Source organism: Triticum aestivum, chromosome 3D (genome assembly GCF_018294505.1).
Source record: "Triticum aestivum cultivar Chinese Spring chromosome 3D, IWGSC CS RefSeq v2.1, whole genome shotgun sequence".
NCBI lineage: Eukaryota > Viridiplantae > Streptophyta > Magnoliopsida > Poales > Poaceae > Triticum > Triticum aestivum.
In genome coordinates, this window is record NC_057802.1 from 455,942,976 (window position 1) to 455,964,005 (window position 21,030).

Sequence of the window (21,030 nt, forward strand, 5' to 3'; positions counted from 1 at the left end):
AGTAAAGGGTGTCATGACCTTCTCTTGTATATTCTACTCTTTGACGAAGTGCATTACATTTGAAATTTGTTGATCTCGAGCCTTCGATGCTCTCTCTGGTTGTTTCTCTCTGAGATCTTATAAGGGCTAAAGGCTTCTCCATGCGCTAGAGATCTTGGACCGTGACCCTAGTCTCATCGATAGCACAAGGGTGGTTGGTAATGGTTGTGCCGGTAGGAAGTTTTTCCATGGCATAGAACTATGTGTAGGAGACCAATCTCGCCACCGCTTTTCATCATGGCCACTAACCATTCAACCAACGTTGGATCTCATGTATATTCTACTCTTTGACAGAGTGTATGACATATTTGGATTGTGTGTACTTCATTCTTGATTCAGTGGGATCTTGTGTACTTCAATTTTTATTGAGTTCAATATTTTTGTTTGGACAAGCATATTGCATTTCAAAACTGTGTACTATGCACTACATGTTTGAAGAGTGTATTGCACAATGTGTTGCATTCTTTATGGAGTGTATGCATTTTTTGACCGAGTGCAATGTGTTTTTAACCATGAAAGTTTTTTTCCTAAATGGGGTCTATTACATTTTTTAATAAATATATTGTATTTTATAATGACGTGTGTTTCCTTTTTGGCAGTTTCCTCGGGAGGAAAAGGTGCAAAAAATAAGAACTAAAACAATATAAAGAACCAAAAATACAAAAAATTATTTGTAAAAAACGACGCTCTCGTTGATGATGAGGAGCATGTAGTGACGTTATCAATCTTTAAACTTCACAATTTCGGTCTTCAGTAGGCATTGTGTCAGTATATGCGTGTAGTGCTGGCATCCATACTTTTGTGCATCTATTTTGTATTCGGTATCTTAAAGAAATAAAAAAGTCTAGCATAAATTTATTTAAAAGCTAACAAAGAAAGAAACTGTAGCAGTGGTAATCACTTACTTCTTTCTCCAATTAAACCCAGTAAGAGTCAAACAAGGCGCGCTCGTTGAACTATGCCACATCGATTTACTGCGCCGAGGGAAAACACATTAAAGGTAGGAAAAAAGAAAAACAAACAAGAGGAAAAATGTCTTCGTCTCGTTACCTTCCCTATGAAGGAACTCCACACCGAGTCTTCCATGCCACGCCTTCGTCAATACGCCTCCCCTCGACCCAAGCATGCCGCCTCCTGCTCTCCCCATCCCACCCCCTCTCTGTTGCCTTGTCTCCTACCCCTTTCTCCTCTCAATCTGGATCCATGGAGGCGGCCGACAACCATCGACCTTATGGTGCCTCAGTGGCCGACAGTGACGCCATCGACCTTTGAGATACTGAGATGTGAAGGGCACGAAACCCTATCGGCAAGGGCAAATTGATGTGGGAGATGACAGTTGCGGCGGCGCCCTAGCAGACGCCGAGCACAAGGGACAGCTGCCTCTCGCTTCTCCCCATTCTTCTTTTCAGTGGCTAGATCATAGGAAAGCAACAACAATGACTTCACAGGTAAGGCGACCTCGTCCACAACCTTGTTCTTATTTGTTTTCTTTTCTGATGAGTCAGTCAGCGTTGCTTGAGGGAGACTAGGATCTAGACGGTGTTGCGGCGGCTTGGCGATGTACAAGGCCGCGCGCCAATGTTGTCTCCCTGGTATTGCTCTTCCCAATTATGCAACATTTACCTCAACTGATACATATCTTGTGTTCCTAAGCTTTTGGACATACTTCCCTACTATAGTTGTTGTGAGATTGAAGGTGCATGAAACCTTTTGATGGTACTTCCTGATCAGATTCTTCAACGTTTTTGTGTTCTCCCTTCATCCTCCCACCAACCATCCATCCACAAACACACACCCAAAGATTGGTAAACGAAAGCTTGAAATTTGTATTTAAAAAAGTCTTGCTGCCCTGTGTGAACGAAGGACATAATTGCAACTTATGTCATTGTATTTATTCCTCTAGAGAGGGTTTTTAGTATATGCTAGATAGTCATTTTGTTTCTTTGGCAATTATGCATGCAAGAAAATAAAATATTTTGTTTGTCTTTGCTTGCTAAACTAATATGCAGGTTTGAAATGATGAATAAGACCTCTTCTTTTCGAAGTATATGCTAGATACTCCCTCCGTCCCATAATATAAGAACGTTTTTCAAGTTAACATAGCTTGAAAAACGTTCTTATATTATGGGACGGAGGGAGTAGTATTCATTGAATTTACAGGTGATCACTCCATGGAGACGAAGTGTTTGTAAAATTGTTTAATATCATATATCTTGCTTCTACAACCGAAGGTGGGTCCAAGGGCACCAGGAGAGAGATCGTATCATATTTCGTGTTGGCTGTGCTCTGGATCTTATCCTCTTCACAAAAGTAACCACACATTCCTATGAAGGAATTCATATGTCTTACATTTCATTGCATCTCCTCTATCATTTTTTAATCTGTTATATGCATGTGTTGTTGCGGAAAATTGTTTCTAAGACAGGACGGTTACTATAATTACTTGAGGCAGAGTTCTTGCTTGAGAATTGATGGTGTTGATGATGCTAAAGGATTTTCATCATTATTTGTAATGTTGCTACAAACCAACCATGTTTCTGCCAAAACTTCAGCCATTACTTTTCACCCTGCTTTTCTTTTTATCTTCTTGACCACTACTTGTCATCTGGTACTGATTCCATTCATCATCGGTTTGTTCCTGTATAGGTTGTCTCCTCAGTTAATGATTTATGTAAATGGTAGAACGACATGTCTTCTATATTTACAATAATCCCATGTTAATATTTGGTATCGTTTTTCATTTACGATAGATGGATTAGAAACATGATTATCACCTGTCATAGTCTCCAACATTTTACTGGGAGTAATTGACCATTAATTTGTACGGCCCATGTAGATTTTTCAACATCGTACATATCTTCTTGCTGCACTGTTTGTGACTCCTCATTTATCTTTCTCCACTATACTCATCTGCAATATGGTGTTGCTATCTTATCTTGCCCAAACCAAATAGCTTGATTTTGGCGTTTAACACCAAATCAATTTATAGTTATTTACATGGCTGCCATCAAGGATCCGTACTGTGTGTAGACAAGATTAGATCGCACAACTCCTCCGCGCACCCCAGCCACTAGTGGTAGTATAACACACATAAAGCCACCCTCAGTTTTTTTCTTCAGTGGGTATGCACATCACATGTACACCGGCATGTATGTTCTCTTGGGGCACATGTGGCACATGCACCATGTTATTTATGCTTTTAGAGTGAATACACCATGGTAGCTAAAATCAAATAGTGCGCTATGCTAGAAAATAATAATGGGAGTGGTATTTTTCCAAATATTAAAGTGTGTGGAGGATGAAAGATAAATGGAGAGGAAAAGAAAGAGCCGAGTAGCCACCAAGTGACGATTATTTATTTTGCACCAGTGACAAATATTTAAGTGAAAACTCTTTTCTAAGAAATAGGGTCCGAATTGATCCGAATCGTACTTCTTTTATTTCTTATTAATCCTAGCCGTCCCTTTTTTACTACTTTAATAATAATATAGTTGGTAGATGATGCATTTTTTTGGAACAATACATTCAGATAAGTCAGAACTAGATGATGCTATAATTGTGCTTAAAGATCCATTTGCAGGTTATGACCCTACTCCACGCACACACGAACACTTGCACACACCACACACAAGTGCACTGCCTTAAGACACACAAATAACGGACGAAGATCATGAATAAATCCTCAAATCATTTATACCCTAGTGGGTGATCCGTGGTGGTTCTTATTTGATCTTAGTTTTTATTTCACAAGCAAAGATAATTTAATCAATCCAAGCAATTTGAACAACATGAGAACCAAATCTATTGTAAGCTTTTTGAAAAAAGATGGATTATTGTAAGCTAGCATGCATATTAATGAGAAAAAACATAGGCGATACAATACATGCTTAAATAAACATAATGTACACGTGTTCTTAATTTGAGATTAAATTATTAAAGGAGGTTGTTTTGGTTTTTCATTAAATCAACCATGTGGAATTTGGAGTTGGGCTGAGAGATTGGATATTTTTTACAATGTTTTCAGGTGCAATATGTATGGCCAACGGCAATGTACATATTGATCCTTATGATTAATTATTTAAATCCTTTGTACATAGTGATCAAAGTAATACAGAAAAATTGAAATGAAAAAAAGTTTGTGGAAAGTTAAGAACATCCTGATCGATGCTCTTATGCATCCCCTATTCGAATCTTTGAAGACATATAAAATGGCATGCTTATTCATTAGGGGCGACGCAAACAGATACATAAAATAACCTTGGTTTTGCTTGTGATCTTATAATACTTGGCACGCATATGCAAGCCAAGCAGGTGCTAAGCTATTTCTGAGACGGCTTACACACTGTCATGGCTATGAATAAAAACAACACAATAGAGGAGAACGAATTGAGTAAACCTATGTTCATGTGACAAATAGTAAGTGAGATGTAGTATGAACTATGATTTGGGTGGTGACCAATCAAGCATTAAAACAAGAAGGAAGATCTACCACCTATATATACTTAGGACAGATATGGGAAAGATATTCCGCCAACCGCATGCATATGCCAACAACAAATGGATTATAGTTTAACAGAAAAGGCTATAACCAACTCAAAATTCTACTTGCCTGGCAACCACAAAACCATACTACTAAATTGATAGGTTGAGGAGCATCATGATAGGTGTAGGGCCAGTTTGGTTGCCTCAGCTTTAGGAACAGGAAAAATGCTTGTGCTTTTCTGCTCGATTGGGCACATCAGTATATATACTATATTTTATTCTTGATTTCGTGTGCAACAAAAGCATCTACGTTCACACAAGATAGTTACACACCAGCAGATTAACAATCAGACTACACTACACAGGAAAGATCTGAAGAGTGAAGAGAAGAAGATACCAAATTGCATATTGATGCATACGACACCAAGCACTGCAGTTACCTGGCGTATATATTATATAACAAGTAGTATATGTGGTCCATGCATTGTATTGCATGTAACAGAGCATCCAACAGTTTGTCCATATGGATAATTTAATTAGCCAGTGAAAAGAAGCAACAGTAGTTCTGACTAGTGTGAGCAACCTATGGATATGACAGCAAATACAGTGACAAATTCAGACTAACTTATGTTGCTCAATGTTTTAGATAGCAAACTGAGATCCAGTTAACAGTTTTAAACAGGGGTGATATGATGGATATGTGGATATATGGTGGCTTTTGACAGTTCAAAGACTTTTCTGTTGCCTAACCAAAGGTATCAAAATCATAACACAATCATCATTGATGGAGAATCCAAGATGCCTGTCACTGGAAAGAAAATTCCTCCGTATCAAAGAAAATGGTTAATTAGTCAGACATCGCATTCCATGATTATAATGGGTTGAACACACTCAACACGCCAGCTTTAATTTAGATTACTATAAATTATAAGTACGGCAGTAATTGGACAAGGATTGCCCCCCCATTTAACGTGCATCACCTATTTATTTTTAGGAGGGTTTCCCCCCTCCTCTACATCAGGCGATGCACACAGCTATTGATGCGCAGCAGGTAGAGTGATTTTGCGTGTACATACATACTACTGTAGATGGACAGGCACAACACAGCAGGTAAGGCGCACAGCTGATTGCAGGAAATTAATTAGGATTCCAATAAGAGCACCAGTAGTTAAGCCCTTGTCTGCCCCATATATACGGGCAAGGTAAGGCAGTGACCTATATATATACGCGCACAATAATTCCAGACAAGACCTGACATTTTTCCGAGGGCTGAAAGCTCCCGAACGAGCACAGGCCGCATGTGATCCATCTATCAGGAAAGAATTAATTCAAGGAGGAGGAGAGCACGACCATCGCTCACGGTGGCGGCAGCGCGAGAGAAAAAGGAAAAGAAAAGAAAAGAAGACTGGGTCTGTGGCCATGGGAGGAGGCGGCCGGCAAGGCATGCATGAACAGCCGCGCTACAGTGGCGCGGCGAGGGAGACGAGAGAGAGGGAGAGAGACGTACGGCCCCCGTTGGGTGGGTGAGGGAGGAAGGGAGGGGCCCTGTGCGTGCAAAGGACAAAGGAAGGGATTCATTGCATGGCTTTGCTCTTTGCTCACAGTCACAGGCCAAGTATACTGTGGTCAGTGTGGACATGAGAGCAAAGCATCGCCGTCGCGTGGCCCACCGCCCCCTTTGCTGCGAAAGGGAGCTTGAAAGGCTAATGCCAAATTGCTAGTTACATTGCTAAGGCCTAAGGGTAGATACTGTTCATCTTCTTCCTCTGAAAGCAGCTACAGTTATTTGGATAGATCTAACAGGAAAGAATCCTTTGTCTGCAGGGAAAACAGTGTGGATCGCTAATGGTGCTTAATTACTTGCCTGCTCTGCGTGCGTTGGCCATGGTTTTGCATCAACAAATGCAATTAAAGTAGAAAACGAAGCGGATGTGTGTGTGTGTGTGAGAGAGAGGGAGAGAGAGAGTGCATATGGAGGGTTGATCTGAGCGCAGCAGCATGGGTATCAAGCCGACTGGCATGGGGCAGTGGCCATGCATGCAGACTCGGCAGGTGCACGCGTGCGCGCGCCTGTGTGAGAGATGAAGGTCAGCCCAAATCAAGGAGGGATAAGAGAGAGGACGACGGCAGTGAAGGCTGAAGAGCAGTGCACGTGTGGTCAGAGAGAGGGAGGGACTCGATCAGCGCCTGCCGTGCGTGCCTCCGTATCCTACAGTCCCATCCAATCCTCCGGCCGGGGACCAGCGCAGCTATCGCCTCCCCCTTCCCCGCTCCTTTCTATTTAAGGCCTCTCCGGACAAACCCCTCGCGCGTGCATGCCTAGCCCTAAATCTCTCTCTCTCTCCCCCTCCCTCCCCCCCTCAAACCGCAAGAACTGTTCATGCATCTCTCTCTCGCCATTAGAAACCGCAAGAACTGTTCATCTATCTCTCTCTCTCACACACACGCTCTCTCTCTGGTCTCTGTCTGAGAAAGGTTGCTGCAGCTGTGCGGCCCGTGGCATGTAGGGAATGGTCAAATGGAGGAGGGGGGTATGTCAGAGCAAGAGATTGGCCGGTTGGGGAAGAAGGCCGTCCGGGAACTGTTCCGCGCATGTGTGCCAGTGAGTGATCGCGTACTAACATCAATGCAGGCTGGCCTAGCTTCTGCGCGCTGTACCCCTCTCTTTTCCTTTGCACATTCTCCATTCTTCCTAGGGATCTACTCCAGTATAGCTAGGAGAAACTAGAAATAAACCATTCATCAAGCAGTTCTTCTGCAAATTAAGCAAGAAACGCTTCCAACGGTACTAGAAATATTATTATGTGCAAGAATTGATTGCTACTCCCTCCGTTTCAAATTACTCGTCGTGGAACTAAAACCATGACGAGTAATTTGGAATGGAGGGAGTAGTTTGCAATGGATGTATGAGTGAGTGCACCGATCACTCACATTATTGCTACATGCATGTGTTAGCAAAAATTAAACAGCTCTAATAAGAGAAATGAACGGAGTAACTCGATCAAGCTGAGAGGTAGCATAAGAAGTAACTAATATGACCACAAATCTCATTTTCTTAAATTACCAGGGTATGTATGGGATGATGAACAATCAGCTGTGCCAATTGATTCACTTCCCCTAGAACACTACTACTACAACGCCCTGTAATAGTACTTATTAATAATCTAATTAATCTGAAAATGGGACAGAAAATTTAGAGGTAATATAAGCAACAAAGCATACCAAATGGAAAGCTCAAATCTTGTTATGCCTATGCCGGACACGGTAAACGAACTGATAGACAAGGTTTGCAAGTCTACTATACTCAAGGGATGTTCGGTGCAGTGCTGCCACCGTCTCCAGCTCCAGCCTGCGCGGCGGACGCAGCAAGAGCACCATCGCCGGCGCTACCCTCGACGTCCCTGTCAAAGACTGCTCCGGCGCCGGCCGATGAACCAGATGCCTCAGCGGCCTGCGGCGCGCGCTTCCGTTTCTTCTTTTCGTGCGGGATCCCGCGCGCCTTGGCGTGCGAGTCGCGCACCTCGCGCAGGTAGATCCGGACGGCCCGCGCGGCGAAGGGGTTCGACTCCGGCGCGCCGCCGCTCTCCTCGTAGGCCGCGCGCAGGCGGCCGATGAGCGCGTCGAGGGACCCCCACGCCTGGCGCAGTGGGCACGGGCACGGCCCCGGCGGGCTGGGCTGGCCGTAGAAGGCGCAGCCGACGGCGTGCACCTTGGTCTTGCCAAACTGGTCCAGGTACCTGAGGAACTCGATCACGTGCGCGCCGCTGCACCGCGCCAGCGTCAGCGGCGGCTTGTGGTTCCGCAGGTACTGCAGGAACGTGTTCCAGTCCCTGCGCTTCTGCGCCTCGTACCTGCTCAGCTGCGCAGGCGGCTTCGGCGCAACGTCTGGCGCGCTGCCGCCGCCGACGACGGAGGATGACGGGCCGGGGCCGGAGGAATCCATGTTCAACAGCGGCCGCGGGAGCGAGCAAAGCTAGCTCGACCGGCGGTGAGTGAGTGATCAGTGGACGCGCACCCGGAGGGGTTAAAGGAGATCTTGGGGTGGATGGAGATGGGACGTTGGAAAGGGATGGGAGCGCGGAGGAGAGGCGAGAGCGACGGGGAGCCGAGGGAGGAGGTGAATGTTACTACTGAAATGGAGCGGAGGCGCGCGTGAGGATGATGGGAGCTACGCGGTCCATTCAAGCGCGGTGACCCCAGCCCCGTGCCGGAACAATTCGGGGCGTATAGAAGTGCATACCTATGCTAGGTATACCTGGTGCAGGCGTCTGTGGCTCCGTGTAGGTCGTATGAGCATGTATTTATAGTTTTATATGGACGCGTTTATCCAACAAATGCGTATAATTTATAATTTTATATGAACACGTCTAGCTAGTAATCATGCATTTATCGATTTATACAAACGTGCTTATCCAACAAATATGTATTTATAGTTTTATATGAACGCGTCAAAGCTGGTATGTGCATATTTATAGTTTTATATAAACGCGTCTTGCAAGTAAGTTTGTATTTATAGTTTTATATGAACGCGCCTACCCAGTAAGTATATATTAATAGTTTTACATGGACGCGTATATCGCTCCACGACACACACTTAATTAAAAAAGAGTCTCACCCCATGCCCCACCTCACGCTGGAAAAGGTAACACCTGGTCCCCCTCCACCCCCCGCGCACTAGCGCGCTCGCTATTTTCACCTGCTTCATAGCTGGATGCGTGCACGCCCCTGGACTCTAGTCCCTACAAAACGCACGCCTCGACGCGTCTAGAACCCCTCACCCAAGGAAAAAGCACTCAGCCCGTCTCCTCACACACATCTGCCTTCTTTCCCCCGCAAGCATCCCTTCCTCCTCCATAGTGTCGATGGATTATTGGCGGTGACAGAAACCCGAGAAGAGTTGCTTCCCTTTGTAGGTATATGCTTTATACCTACCGCCTCACCTGCACCCGGAACACCCCTCCTCCTCCCATCTGTGCGAACATATGCATATGACTAGATGACCCGTTGCGCCATTGACATGAAGACCAACTTCAATCCGGAAGTTAAGCGGACTATTTGAAAGTGCATCCAGGAAGTTAAGTGACGCTATGGGCAACACGTTCAACAAATGTTCATTCTATAAATCATCCCCAAAGGCCATTAGCAGAAATAAGAATAAATATGGGAACGAACACGAATAAGCAACAGACAAGTTAACAAACGGAGGTAACTATCCCTGGATCATGACAAGTGCTCATCAGTACTGGCCTCACTTAGACATGACCTCGTGTTAGAGAGGTCAGCGTTGAAAGTGCAACTAATCCCCGGGTGGTTTTACTAATTCATAACAACATATGCATAATTGAACTAATGCCTATTCAAAGAATGTTTTAGGAAAGTTCAATTCAGGCATGACAATGGGATGTGAATGTGGACCCCTCAACATGCAAAGGACAAACATTGGCAAAAGCTTCAAGACTCTACATTTTTGGTTAAGTGATCAAAGATCACATTGAGACTATAGAAAGTCAATACTATTAAAAGGGGATGAGGTTTTGATCATGAATCATTTGCTCAAGTGCTCAGAGATATTGCTCCAAAACCCTCAGCCACACAGTCACTTCCTTCTACGTCCAAAACCATAAAGTCAAACTCGGTCCCACCGATACACATCTACCTGGACTCACCGAGTTACACTTGACATAGCCACTGCCTAAACCCTAGCAACTCAGTCTCACCGAGATGACCCTTTGGTCTCACCAAAGTGCACTTGCCAACCTTCTGTTGCCTATCCATTTCATCTCGAAATTTCCGAGTGGTTTCGATCGGTCTCACCGAAGTGTGGAAAGTGCTTAGGTCATCACATTTCGGTCTCACTGAGCTGTTCCATCCAGTCTCACCGAAAAGCCTAAAGTCCAAACCTTTTGCACTAGTCGGTCTCACCGAGTGTTTTCACCCGGTCCCACCAAGTTGTGCATAAATGTGTGTAACGGTTTGATTTTTTGTGCTGCCTATATATACCCCGTGCATTCCACCAACTCTTCGAGAGAGCAACCAGGACAAATTACCACTTCCCATGTCCATTTTCTGAGAGAGAACCACCAACACTTCTGTTGATGTCAAAGGGATTCCACTTCAACCTTTGATCCTTGATTTCTAGCCCCCTCATGTTGTTTTCCACTCCAATCCTTCTCCTACCACATAGCCAAATCTATGAGAGAGTGATTGAGTGTCGGAGAGAATAAATTTTAGAGCACAAGAGAAAGGAGTTCACCATCAACAACAACATCTATTACCTTTTGGAGAGTGGTTAGGTGCTGGGAGCCTCCAAAGCTCGTGGAGTTGAACCAATGATTTAATGGCAAGGAGATTGCCTACTTCGTGAAGATTTGCCTAAAAGTGCTAGTTATCGACTAGAGGGGGTGAATAGGCTATTTTTATGATTGTCCTTGAAACAAGTAATGTCTTTGTTTCGGTTCTCTACTAAAAGGAGGCTTTAATATCCCTTAGATTTCCTTATGGACCCCGCTGCCATGGTAGGGTAGGACAAGAGATGGCATGCAAGTTACTATTATAAGCACGTATGACTATATACGGAATACATGCCTACATTGAATTGATGAATTGGAGCTATTGTATATCGCTCTAGGTTGTGACTGTTACATGATGAATGTCATCCACACAAATATCCATCGTTGATCCAATGCCTATGCTTTGCTCATATTGTCTTTGTTAAGTTACTACTGTTGCTGCTACTATTAGAATCACTACAAAACTGCTATTGTTACTGTTACTGCTATTACTGCTACTATTACTACCGCTATCAAAACTATCAAACTACTATGCTAGTAAACACATTGATGTAGAGAAACAACTTTCTAGGTGTGGTTGAATTGACAACTCAACTGGTAAGGCTTATAATATTTTTGGTTCCCCTTCTGTCGAGTCAATAAAATGGGTGAAATACTACCCTCAAAGACTGTCGCGGTCCCTATACTTATCGGTTATCAAGACCTTTTTCGGGCACCGTTGCTGGGGAGCACAACTCTATTTATTAAGCTCACTTGGGAGTTGAATACCTGTTTATCACTATGAGAATCTGAAAGACGCTAAGACCAAGATCATACCCTCTAAGACAAGGGGCAGTACGGAACTGCCATCTAGCTCCGCACTTGATTCACCTTCTATTTTAAGTAGGCTTCCGACACCACCACCTATTATTCTATCTGATATGTCGCAAGTACTACTTCTGCTATAAATGAAACTTGTGATGATGCTAGTACTTTGCTTGATGAAACTATACCACTAGGTGAATTTCTTGATGAACTAATTGCTAAAGCTAAAGAACTTGAGACTGCTGAAACTGATGAAAATTAAGATTCACCTTTTGTGCCTAGCTCTCCTAATAGATTTGAAATACCTATTGTACTTGAGGGTTATGTTATGGATGGGGAGATTACTACAGAATATTTCTTGCTTGTAATGATAGAGAAGATCTTAAGAAATCACTGAGTAAGCTAAAAGAAAAACTATGATAGAGAGAATGAAATATGATCCTAAATTTGCTACTTCTCCTATCTTTATTACTGATAAGGATTATGATTTCTCTGTTGACCCTGAACTTATTACTTTGGTAGAATTTGATCCTTTTCATGGTTATGAATCTGAAACTGTTATGGCACATCTTACTAAATTAAATGACATTGTCACCCTATTTGCTCAACAGGAAAAGATTCGCTATTACTATATCCTTAAGTTGTTTCCTTTCTCATTAAAGGGTGATGCTAAAGATTGGTTCAATACTCTTGCTCCTAGTTGCGTGTGTAGTCCCCAGGATATGATATATCACTTTACTGAAAAATATTTTCCTGCTCATAAGAGACAAGCTACCTTACAGGAAATATACAACTTTGTGCAATATGAGGAAGAGCACCTCCCTTAAGCTTGGGGGGGGGGGGCTTCTCCAATTACTTAATGCTTTGCCTGATCATCCTCTTTGGAAAAATGAAATACTTGATATCTTTTACTTTGAACTGACCGATGCTTCTAGCGACTACCTAGATAGTTGTGATGGTTGTGTTTTCAAGGAATGAACTATTGAACATGCTCAAGAACTATTGGATAATATATTGAGTAATGTCGATGATTGGACACTTCCTGAACCACCACCTAAACTAACACCAAAGAAGAGAGATGTTCTATTCCTCAGTCCAGAAGATATGCAAGAAGTAAAGAAATCTATGAAGGAGAAAGGTATTAAATCTGAAGACATTAACAATCTACCACGTATTGAAGAAATACATGAACCTCACATCCCGACATAGGTAGTGAAGGTAAATTATGTCTATAGATTTGATGAAAGTGATATTCCTTATAATAAGTCTCCTAGTTAGTGTTTGGATGTCAGGACCCCGATCCTAAGCCACATTGATCTAGCATGTAACACATCATATCACTTTGCGGCCTCACGCACGGTATCCCCACGGGTGCCACCTTACCTGGCCGGGACCGTTTGCGCCTTCTGGCTCACGTATATGATAGTTTCGCTAGCATCCATATGACAGAGAACCCGGTCTGACATGACTAGTCGTGAACCCAAAGTGGCACTAACTTACATGGACAGGCATACATGACCCAGCAACGAACGTGCCGGTCAACAACGAGTGAATTCGGGCTGTAGCAACTGGGCTAGCAGGACTCCGGGAATCTGGGCTGTAGCGGGCTAACAGGACTCCGAAAGACACCGCGTGACATTTCCCCAAAGGGATAGACACAGGATCGAAGAAGGACACATGTCGGCCAGTCTAAGTGTTCCGGAGCAGTAGCAACTGGGCTAACTGGACTCCGGTAAACCGGGCTGTAGCAGACTACCATGGCTCAGTGGAAGCACTAGACTACGTTTCCCCATAAGAGAGGCTACCAAGGATAGACGACTAGGTTGTCGGATCCCACACATACCAAGCATTTCAATCATACACACAATATGCTCGATATGTGTAAATACAACATGGCATCACAACAAAACTCTACGACTCAAAGTATTTATTCACAAGACTCCGAAGAGTCAGATATTACAAACATGGGTCTCATGACCCAGCATTCAAGTCATACAAGCAATAGCACATGCGGAAGCTTATCTTGTCTGAGTACAGACAGCTACAAATGAAAAAGGCTGAGAAGCCTGACTAACTACAAGACCCTGCCGAGGGCACAAGATCGTAGCTGAGGTAACAAGCTAAACGTCGAAGTCCACGCGGAACTACTAGCGAGACTGAAGTCTCTCTGCAAAAACATAAATTAAGAAAACGTGAGTACAAATGTACCCAGCAAGACTTGCATCAGAACTATCTACATATGCATTAGTATCAACAAAGGGGGTGGTGGAGTTTAACTACAGCAAGCCAACTTTGACTCAGTGGCTATCCTATACTACGACTGCAAGTAACTCTTTTGGGGTGGCGCACACGAGTCCACATATTCACCAATCAATACACCACTATGGATCCGCTCCCGTCTCCCTACGAGAAGGCCATCCATAGCACTCACGCTTATCTTGCGCATTTTAGAGTATCCACTTCAAGTTATCTATGAACTGTAAAGGCAACCTAGAAGTCCTTTTCCGCGGACACGGCTATTCGAATAGATGATGTTAACCCTGCAGGGGTGTACTTCTTCACACACGCTCTCACCACTTATCGCCGTTTACACGACATGTACTCGACAACCTTCAAGTGGAAGCCCAGCGAGGGTGTCGGCCATGACCACACTAACCACACAAGTCCCTAGTCCAGGTTTATCGCCTATTCGGGTTCCATCCGCAAGGAAATCCGGCCGGGGTGTCCTCAACGGCCCCAAACGATGTGTGCAGGGTTCCCGAGACACCAAACGGGCGACTCGGTGCACTGGGCCACGTGCCTACCGCATCACAGCCCACCCCTCGGGTCAACGCTGCGCACGGCCTCCAGCATACTACAAACACCAGAAACTACTTGCAACTCCTGGACAGAGGACAGGGGCAGTTAATAAGTCTAGAGGGTCCATTGGTTTCGGGCCCAACGCGTGGTAGTAGCTGTTCATGGATCACAAACACAGAAGTCAGTTCCTAAGGACAGCTTCAATGAAACAACCCACCATGTACTCCTACATGGCCTCTCATCGATACCTTTACCAAATCGTGTTCACACACTTACCTCTCAACAGTTAGGACATGTTCACACACCTCACATTCATCCCCGATGAATCAGACCTGACTCAACTCTAAGTAGTAGTAGGCATGAAAAACAAGCATGAATGAGTAGGCACATCAGAGCTCAAACAACTCCTACTCATGCTAGTGGGTTTCATCTATTTACTGTGGCAATGACAGGTCATGCAGAGGAAAAGGGGTTCAACTACCGCAACATGTAACAGTTGAATCATTGCTGTCCTAATGCAGTAAAAGAGAGCAGGAGTGAGAGAGTGGGATTGTATCGGAATGAACAAGGGGGTTTTGCTTGCCTGACAGAGTGGTCGAGGGGTACTGCCCTTCAACTAGATACTCGTGAATATCCTCGGGAGCAAAACCTACCACGAAGATCACACCGGTAACACAATGAAAACATGGCGATATGCAACAATATGATCATGCACTTTACATGGCAAAATGAGTGTGTTGGGCTAATGCAACTACAACCAGATGGGTTTGAGCCATTTTGAACCAAAGGTTCAACCCCAAACTCAAATTATGAATTCATAATGTGCATTATCACGTTTTGATCTATCCAGCAAGGTTAAGTTGTTTAATCATGCATGAAACCAGTATAGATGGATAGATTTGATTTTTCTGATCATTTTTCATATATAACTCTTTTCATTCTGAGCTATAGATTAATTTCTGTGATTTTTTGAAGTTTGTAACAATTTCTGGAATTTTTTAAATAAGTGTAAATCCAGAAAATTCTTTACTGCGTTAGCATTGCGTCACTATGACATCACCAGGTCAACAGGGCCGGTCCAGGTCAAACCGACCAGTGGGTCCCGCGTGTCAGTGGTTAACTAACTAACTAAATTTAGTTAGCCCTAACCTAGGTTAATTAGCAGGGCGGGGCCCCACCTGTCATTGACCCAGGGGAGGTCAAACCCCCTGGTCAAACCGGGGCTAACCACCGGCGTTTAGCCGCCGGCGGCAGCAGACGCGGCGGAGGGTGCAGTTTCGCACTCCGGCGACCAAATGGGAGGCGGAGGGCTCCTACGCGTAGTTGGGAGCGAGCCGCGTCGAGTGGTGGTAGTGGTTGAGCTCGGGGTCGCCGGAAATGACGCCGGCGACGAGTTTGGCGGTTGCCGGAGCTCGAAAGAGCTCGGACTCGATGCTAGGAGGCACGGCAAGGGGCGTGGAGCGGTGCTACAGGCTGCTGGGGATGCGGCGAACGCGGTGACGCGCTTGGTTTGAAGCCAGCGTGGCTGTGGCCATGACGGCGACGTGCAAAGGCAGAGGCACGTGCGGGCGAGCTCGGTGCGGTCGCTGTGGTGCATGGCAGAGCGAACGGAGAGGGGGAGGAGAGGCAGGGGCTCACAGCGGTCACGGCGGTGCTGACGGCGAGGTCGGGGAGGAACCGAAGCGGTCAGGGCGTCGAGGGGGATCTCTGGCGGCGAGAGGTCGAAGACGTCTCGGTGGAGACGGTGCAGAGCGTGCGAGTTTCATGAGCTCGGCCTGCTCGATGAAGCGGACGACGGCGGAGCTCGTGCACACGGCGGGGCGACGAGGGGGCGACGGTGGCTGCGAGTTTCATGTCGGCGCGAGCGCGGCACCGTCGGCCATGGTGAGGAGAGGCGAGGGGGAGAGCAGGGGGGAAAGTGAGGTGTCCAGGGGCTCGGGGCGGCGCCGAGGAGGCCCTTTGAGGCGCTGCGCTGGCGCGGGCGAGGGCAGGCAGGCAGGGAGGTGGCGTGGCGAGCTCGGCGGCGTCGCGGTGTCCCTCCTCTACCTACTGGCAGAGGTCGGTGGTGACTGGCACGGGCCAGGTGGGCCGACCCAGCCAGGTAAGTGGCCTCTGGCCTTTCTCTCTCTCCTTTTATTTTAGTTTTTGTTTTCTATTTTCTGTATTTGTGTTAGCTCTAAATAAAATGCTAAAGCATTTCCAAAAACCCTGAAGATATTTGTGGGCTCTGTTTGGACTATTTCCAACAACCCTCACTTAAATTTAGAATTATTTGGACATTTTAAATATTTTATAGCATTTAAATGTCCAAATGCAAATAGCTAATGATTTATTCCAGTGACCTTAAGTGTCCTAGAAAAATGTGAACCAATTTTGGCCGAGGTTCTAGACCAAGACAAAAGTGATGAACATTTTTTAAGGGCATTTTAGGTTCATTGGGAAAATATTTTAGTAACCCTAGTTGGTTTAAGTGGTGCTGGGGGTTTGGTTCATCCCCATTTCAAGTTTCTGAAAATTTTAAACGTGATGCATCACTCTAATGCAAGCATTGACTATGGTTGTGACAACCCACCCCCACTAAACAAGAATCTCGTCCCGAGATTCAAGCCGTGAGGTAAGAAGACAGAGGGACACAAGCTAACATGATTTTCATGATCCAACTGTCCTTCTCGAAGATGTTGATTCATTGCATCATCTTGATCTCGACATCTTTCTTTGAGAACTTCATCCAACATGACAACGAGAAGAAAGGGAGAATTTTAGAAGAATCGATCTTCTTGAGGTTCGAGTAACTTAGGATCATATTAATGATCACAAGATCAACTTACGGAATGAAACGTAGAAACATCTCTGGAGCTGATAGGCAAAACATGCATCAGGAGGGACGGCAAAAACAATTTGATGAGGGTTTCAAAGTAGCGAGGAAACAATTTCCATGATCCCCTAACGGGGCACCTTGGGAGAGGTGACTCGTAGAGTTATTCCCTTAAATGGCAAAAAGAATTACTTTTGATATCTAGATCATTGAAACTCTTCATACAGCCTAAGGCAATCACAATCGATCGTTTGGCGGAGTTCAAAGGAATGGCATATCCGGATTCGAATGGATGATGTGGACTACCTTGTTGAAGACAACACGATGGATGATTTTGCTTATCATCAGAAATGGATGGGACCCATGGTAGGACCACTTTTGAAGAAAATCCTGATCAGTTATTTCTGAGAAGGGTAGTCCATGGTTGGATGGCACAATGGCGGTGCAGGCTGGGAACAAAATGCAAATGTTGGGAATGATTCTAGTAACTGTGGATAAACTCAACAGTAGAGAGTGATTCCACTGTTTGAATGGTTCTAGCATAATCGAGGAAACCGAGAGCACAACGACCCCTGAGGAACAACTTCTAGAATAAGTTGCACTAAATCCTCATGGAGAAGATGGTCAAATAGCTGAATCAAGATACTACAATGATAGATCTTCCGGCTAGGTGTGTCGGCCAGAACATCAACCTTGTCGGGACCTACATAATAGATCTTGGAAAATTTCCAACCATCATATCTGCCTGGAATTTAGATCTGGTTGGTAACATGATACTCCAGACTCATCAAGTCCAGAAAGAAAAATGAAAGTTTGCAACACAAATCGACGAGATGGCGTTGCGAGATTCCCAGGAGATGGACTATGGTAGCAAGCTCCAAAACATGAGCTGGTTCTGCTACACGTATGTGAACATGTTGTCCAAGACAAGCATGACAACAGAGTAGTCTTACAATAAAACACTACCGAGTTCTGGTAAGGAACCATCATCGAGGATATCGAAGTCCTTGTGCACTTATCGATGAACTTCTTATCCTTGAACAAGTCAATCAGTGGCGTGGTGTGCTAGGGAATACATATGGAATGAAGGTAGCGAGCCTATCAAACCATAGAATACTTCGCACCTGCATGACTAACTTGGGATGACTCCAAAGGAAGCAAAAACAAACTTTCTCGAGTTCACGGCGGCAACTTGCATCAAATGCACATGAATTAGAGGAAGTCACTTCTTTCAACTAATGTATGCTTCATGAACTAGCATGAAGAAATGCTTACAAAAGTTTCCAACACCACTTAGATGTTCGACATGAATCATGAACAAGATGAAATGATGTTGATGAGCTCAACAACAAATCATCGATACTTCCATGAAGATGGAATTCCACAACTATGTGAACAAGGTGATAGTATTGGTCAGACCCAAAAGATATAATGATGTATGCTCGAGGAAACAACCACGAGTAAGACAACATTACGAACATCGTTGGTTCTGATTTGATTTGACGATAGCCCACACTCAAATCAAAGGATTGTAAGACAATAGCGCCGACAATTGATCACGTGGATCAATCGATGAAGATATCATCTTTCTTCAACACACACACACACACACAAAGATATCCCTTTGGAAATGAACTAAGTTAGACAAGATTTTATCTTCCAACTCTGCAAGTTGTTGTTTAGCTTGACCAACTAGCTCAGGGGTATTCAACACAGATTCTTGGAGAAGGGGTGGTTTACAAGAAACCAACTTGATCACGAACTCAACATAGCGGTCAGGTGACAACCTGGTAATACTTCCTAGAACATATTCGGAAAATCATGAACCACAGATATGTTACTAAGGTCGAGATCAATCTTGCTTTTCAGGGCAAGACGATGTGATCAAGAGAGTGATGGATTGACACAATCCTATCTCGTTGACCGAGGAGTGCACCAGGGAAAATGGACTAGGTCGCACGGTAAATCTTAGAATGATAATTCAATACCAACACGCTAAGAATGAGATTATTGTCCATTAACTACCGAGCAACGGGGTTGCTAGGAGTATTGATTTCACACATCACGGTTCGCTTGTCGACATTCCGGCTTCAACAACACGGAGACCAAGAAATGAACAATGACGGCGAGAGGTATCACTGTATCAAGATTTCATAGGAGGTGGTGCAATTCCCATGACATTCTGATATAAAGGGGGTAATACTCCAGGTAGAACAGACTAGAAGCTGGAGTGGCATTCTTAATCTGCGGAATACAATTGCTTTGACCCAATCCTAGATATGGATGAGGTACTAGAGTTTGTTTCTCCTAGTCATTCCGGAATAGAACGGCTTGACAGACCATAATAATAATAGGCATCGACGAACGAATGCACACATACTCTAGACTATCGATTGATAGACAATGGTCGGAATACAAGTGAAGAGTAACAACTCAAGGAACATATATCTTTCTGAGTTGTGGATGCATAGATTAGTATGTCGAGCAAAGCTCAACATTTCTTCCGAATAACCCATGCAGAAAGGTAGAACTGGCAGATTCACAATGTAGAATGGAGAACTCATTAAGAGCACTCTGGTTGTGATCTTTTGGTTCAAAGAACTTCTACCATAAGCAGTTCATGGTATTTGGAAGTAGGAAATACCACAGACCTCGAGGACTATCGCAAAGGTTACTAATATCCTAAAGGAACTAGCAAACACTGTCAACAGGAGGTGAGTGGAGTGAATCTCGGGTTCAAAACCCAGGAATAGAATACCTACTAACTAAATGGCATCACGGGATGCTTTCGAGAATGGCGGCCAGAATCATCACACTGGGAACAAAAAGCATTGCTAGATTACTGGGTGATTTTCCAGGATGCCTAGGGTCATAATACTAGCTCCATCTTATATGTCGAGGCAGTAGAGTACCTCAACAGACCGTTTAGTGTGCTTAATCTGGCCCAAAAGGACATCAGGAACGGGAGGAAGGGATTTGCAAATGCATCAGACTGTTTAGAAACCTGGGATGACTCGGACAACATAACGGCTGTAAATGCTCAGAAAAAGATTTCAGACATTCACAAGTATTTGCATAGTCACTTAACAACATCATATCAATGTTCTGGTTCAACTAACAACATACTAAAAGTAGTAGAAACTGAACTGAGGCCTGGAACCAACAATCCTAAGATTCTACGGATTAGTAACACGTGAACCTGATAGAGAGATGAGATCCTAGTCCTTAACCCACGTAGGAAAGAAGAGGATGACTCAGATCAGAAGGGCATAAGGTAAAGGAGTAAAAAGAGCCTTACATCCATTCCCACAATCAATTCCCTTAAATATAACTAAAGCATTTCTAGACTCAACTTCGACCAGTTTGACTTGGTAATCCTACAGGCAGTCAGGCTCTGATACCAAAGCTGTCAGGACCCCGATCCTAAGCCACATTGATCTAGCATGTAACACATCATATCACTTTGCGGCCTCATGCACGGTATCCCCACAGGTGCTACCTTACCTGGCCCGGGACCGTTTGTGCCTTTTGGCTCACGTATATGATAGTGTCGCTAGCATCCATATGACAGAGAACCCGGGCCGACATGAATAGTCGTGAACCCAAAGTGGCACTAACTTACAGGGACATGCATACATGACCCAGCAACGAACATGTCGGTCAACAACGAGTGAATTCGGGCTGTAGCAACTGGGCTAGCAGGACTCCGGGAATCCGGGCTGTAGCGGGCTAACAGGACTCCGAAAGACACCGCGTGACATTTCCCCAAAGGGATAGACACAGGATCGAAGAAGGACACAT

The 21,030-nt window shown here is 44.6% G+C and overlaps 1 protein-coding gene across 1 annotated transcript; it reads right to left on the reverse strand.

Moving 5' to 3' along the window:
• Nucleotides 1-7,486: 7,486 nt before the first annotated feature.
• On the reverse strand, nucleotides 7,487-8,775 carry LOC123074939 (protein G1-like7). Its single transcript, XM_044497661.1, has one exon. It carries the CDS (start codon nucleotides 8,462-8,464, stop codon nucleotides 7,826-7,828), a length of 639 nt encoding a protein of 212 aa, XP_044353596.1. The 5' UTR covers nucleotides 8,465-8,775; the 3' UTR covers nucleotides 7,487-7,825.
• Nucleotides 8,776-21,030: the final 12,255 nt, after the last annotated feature.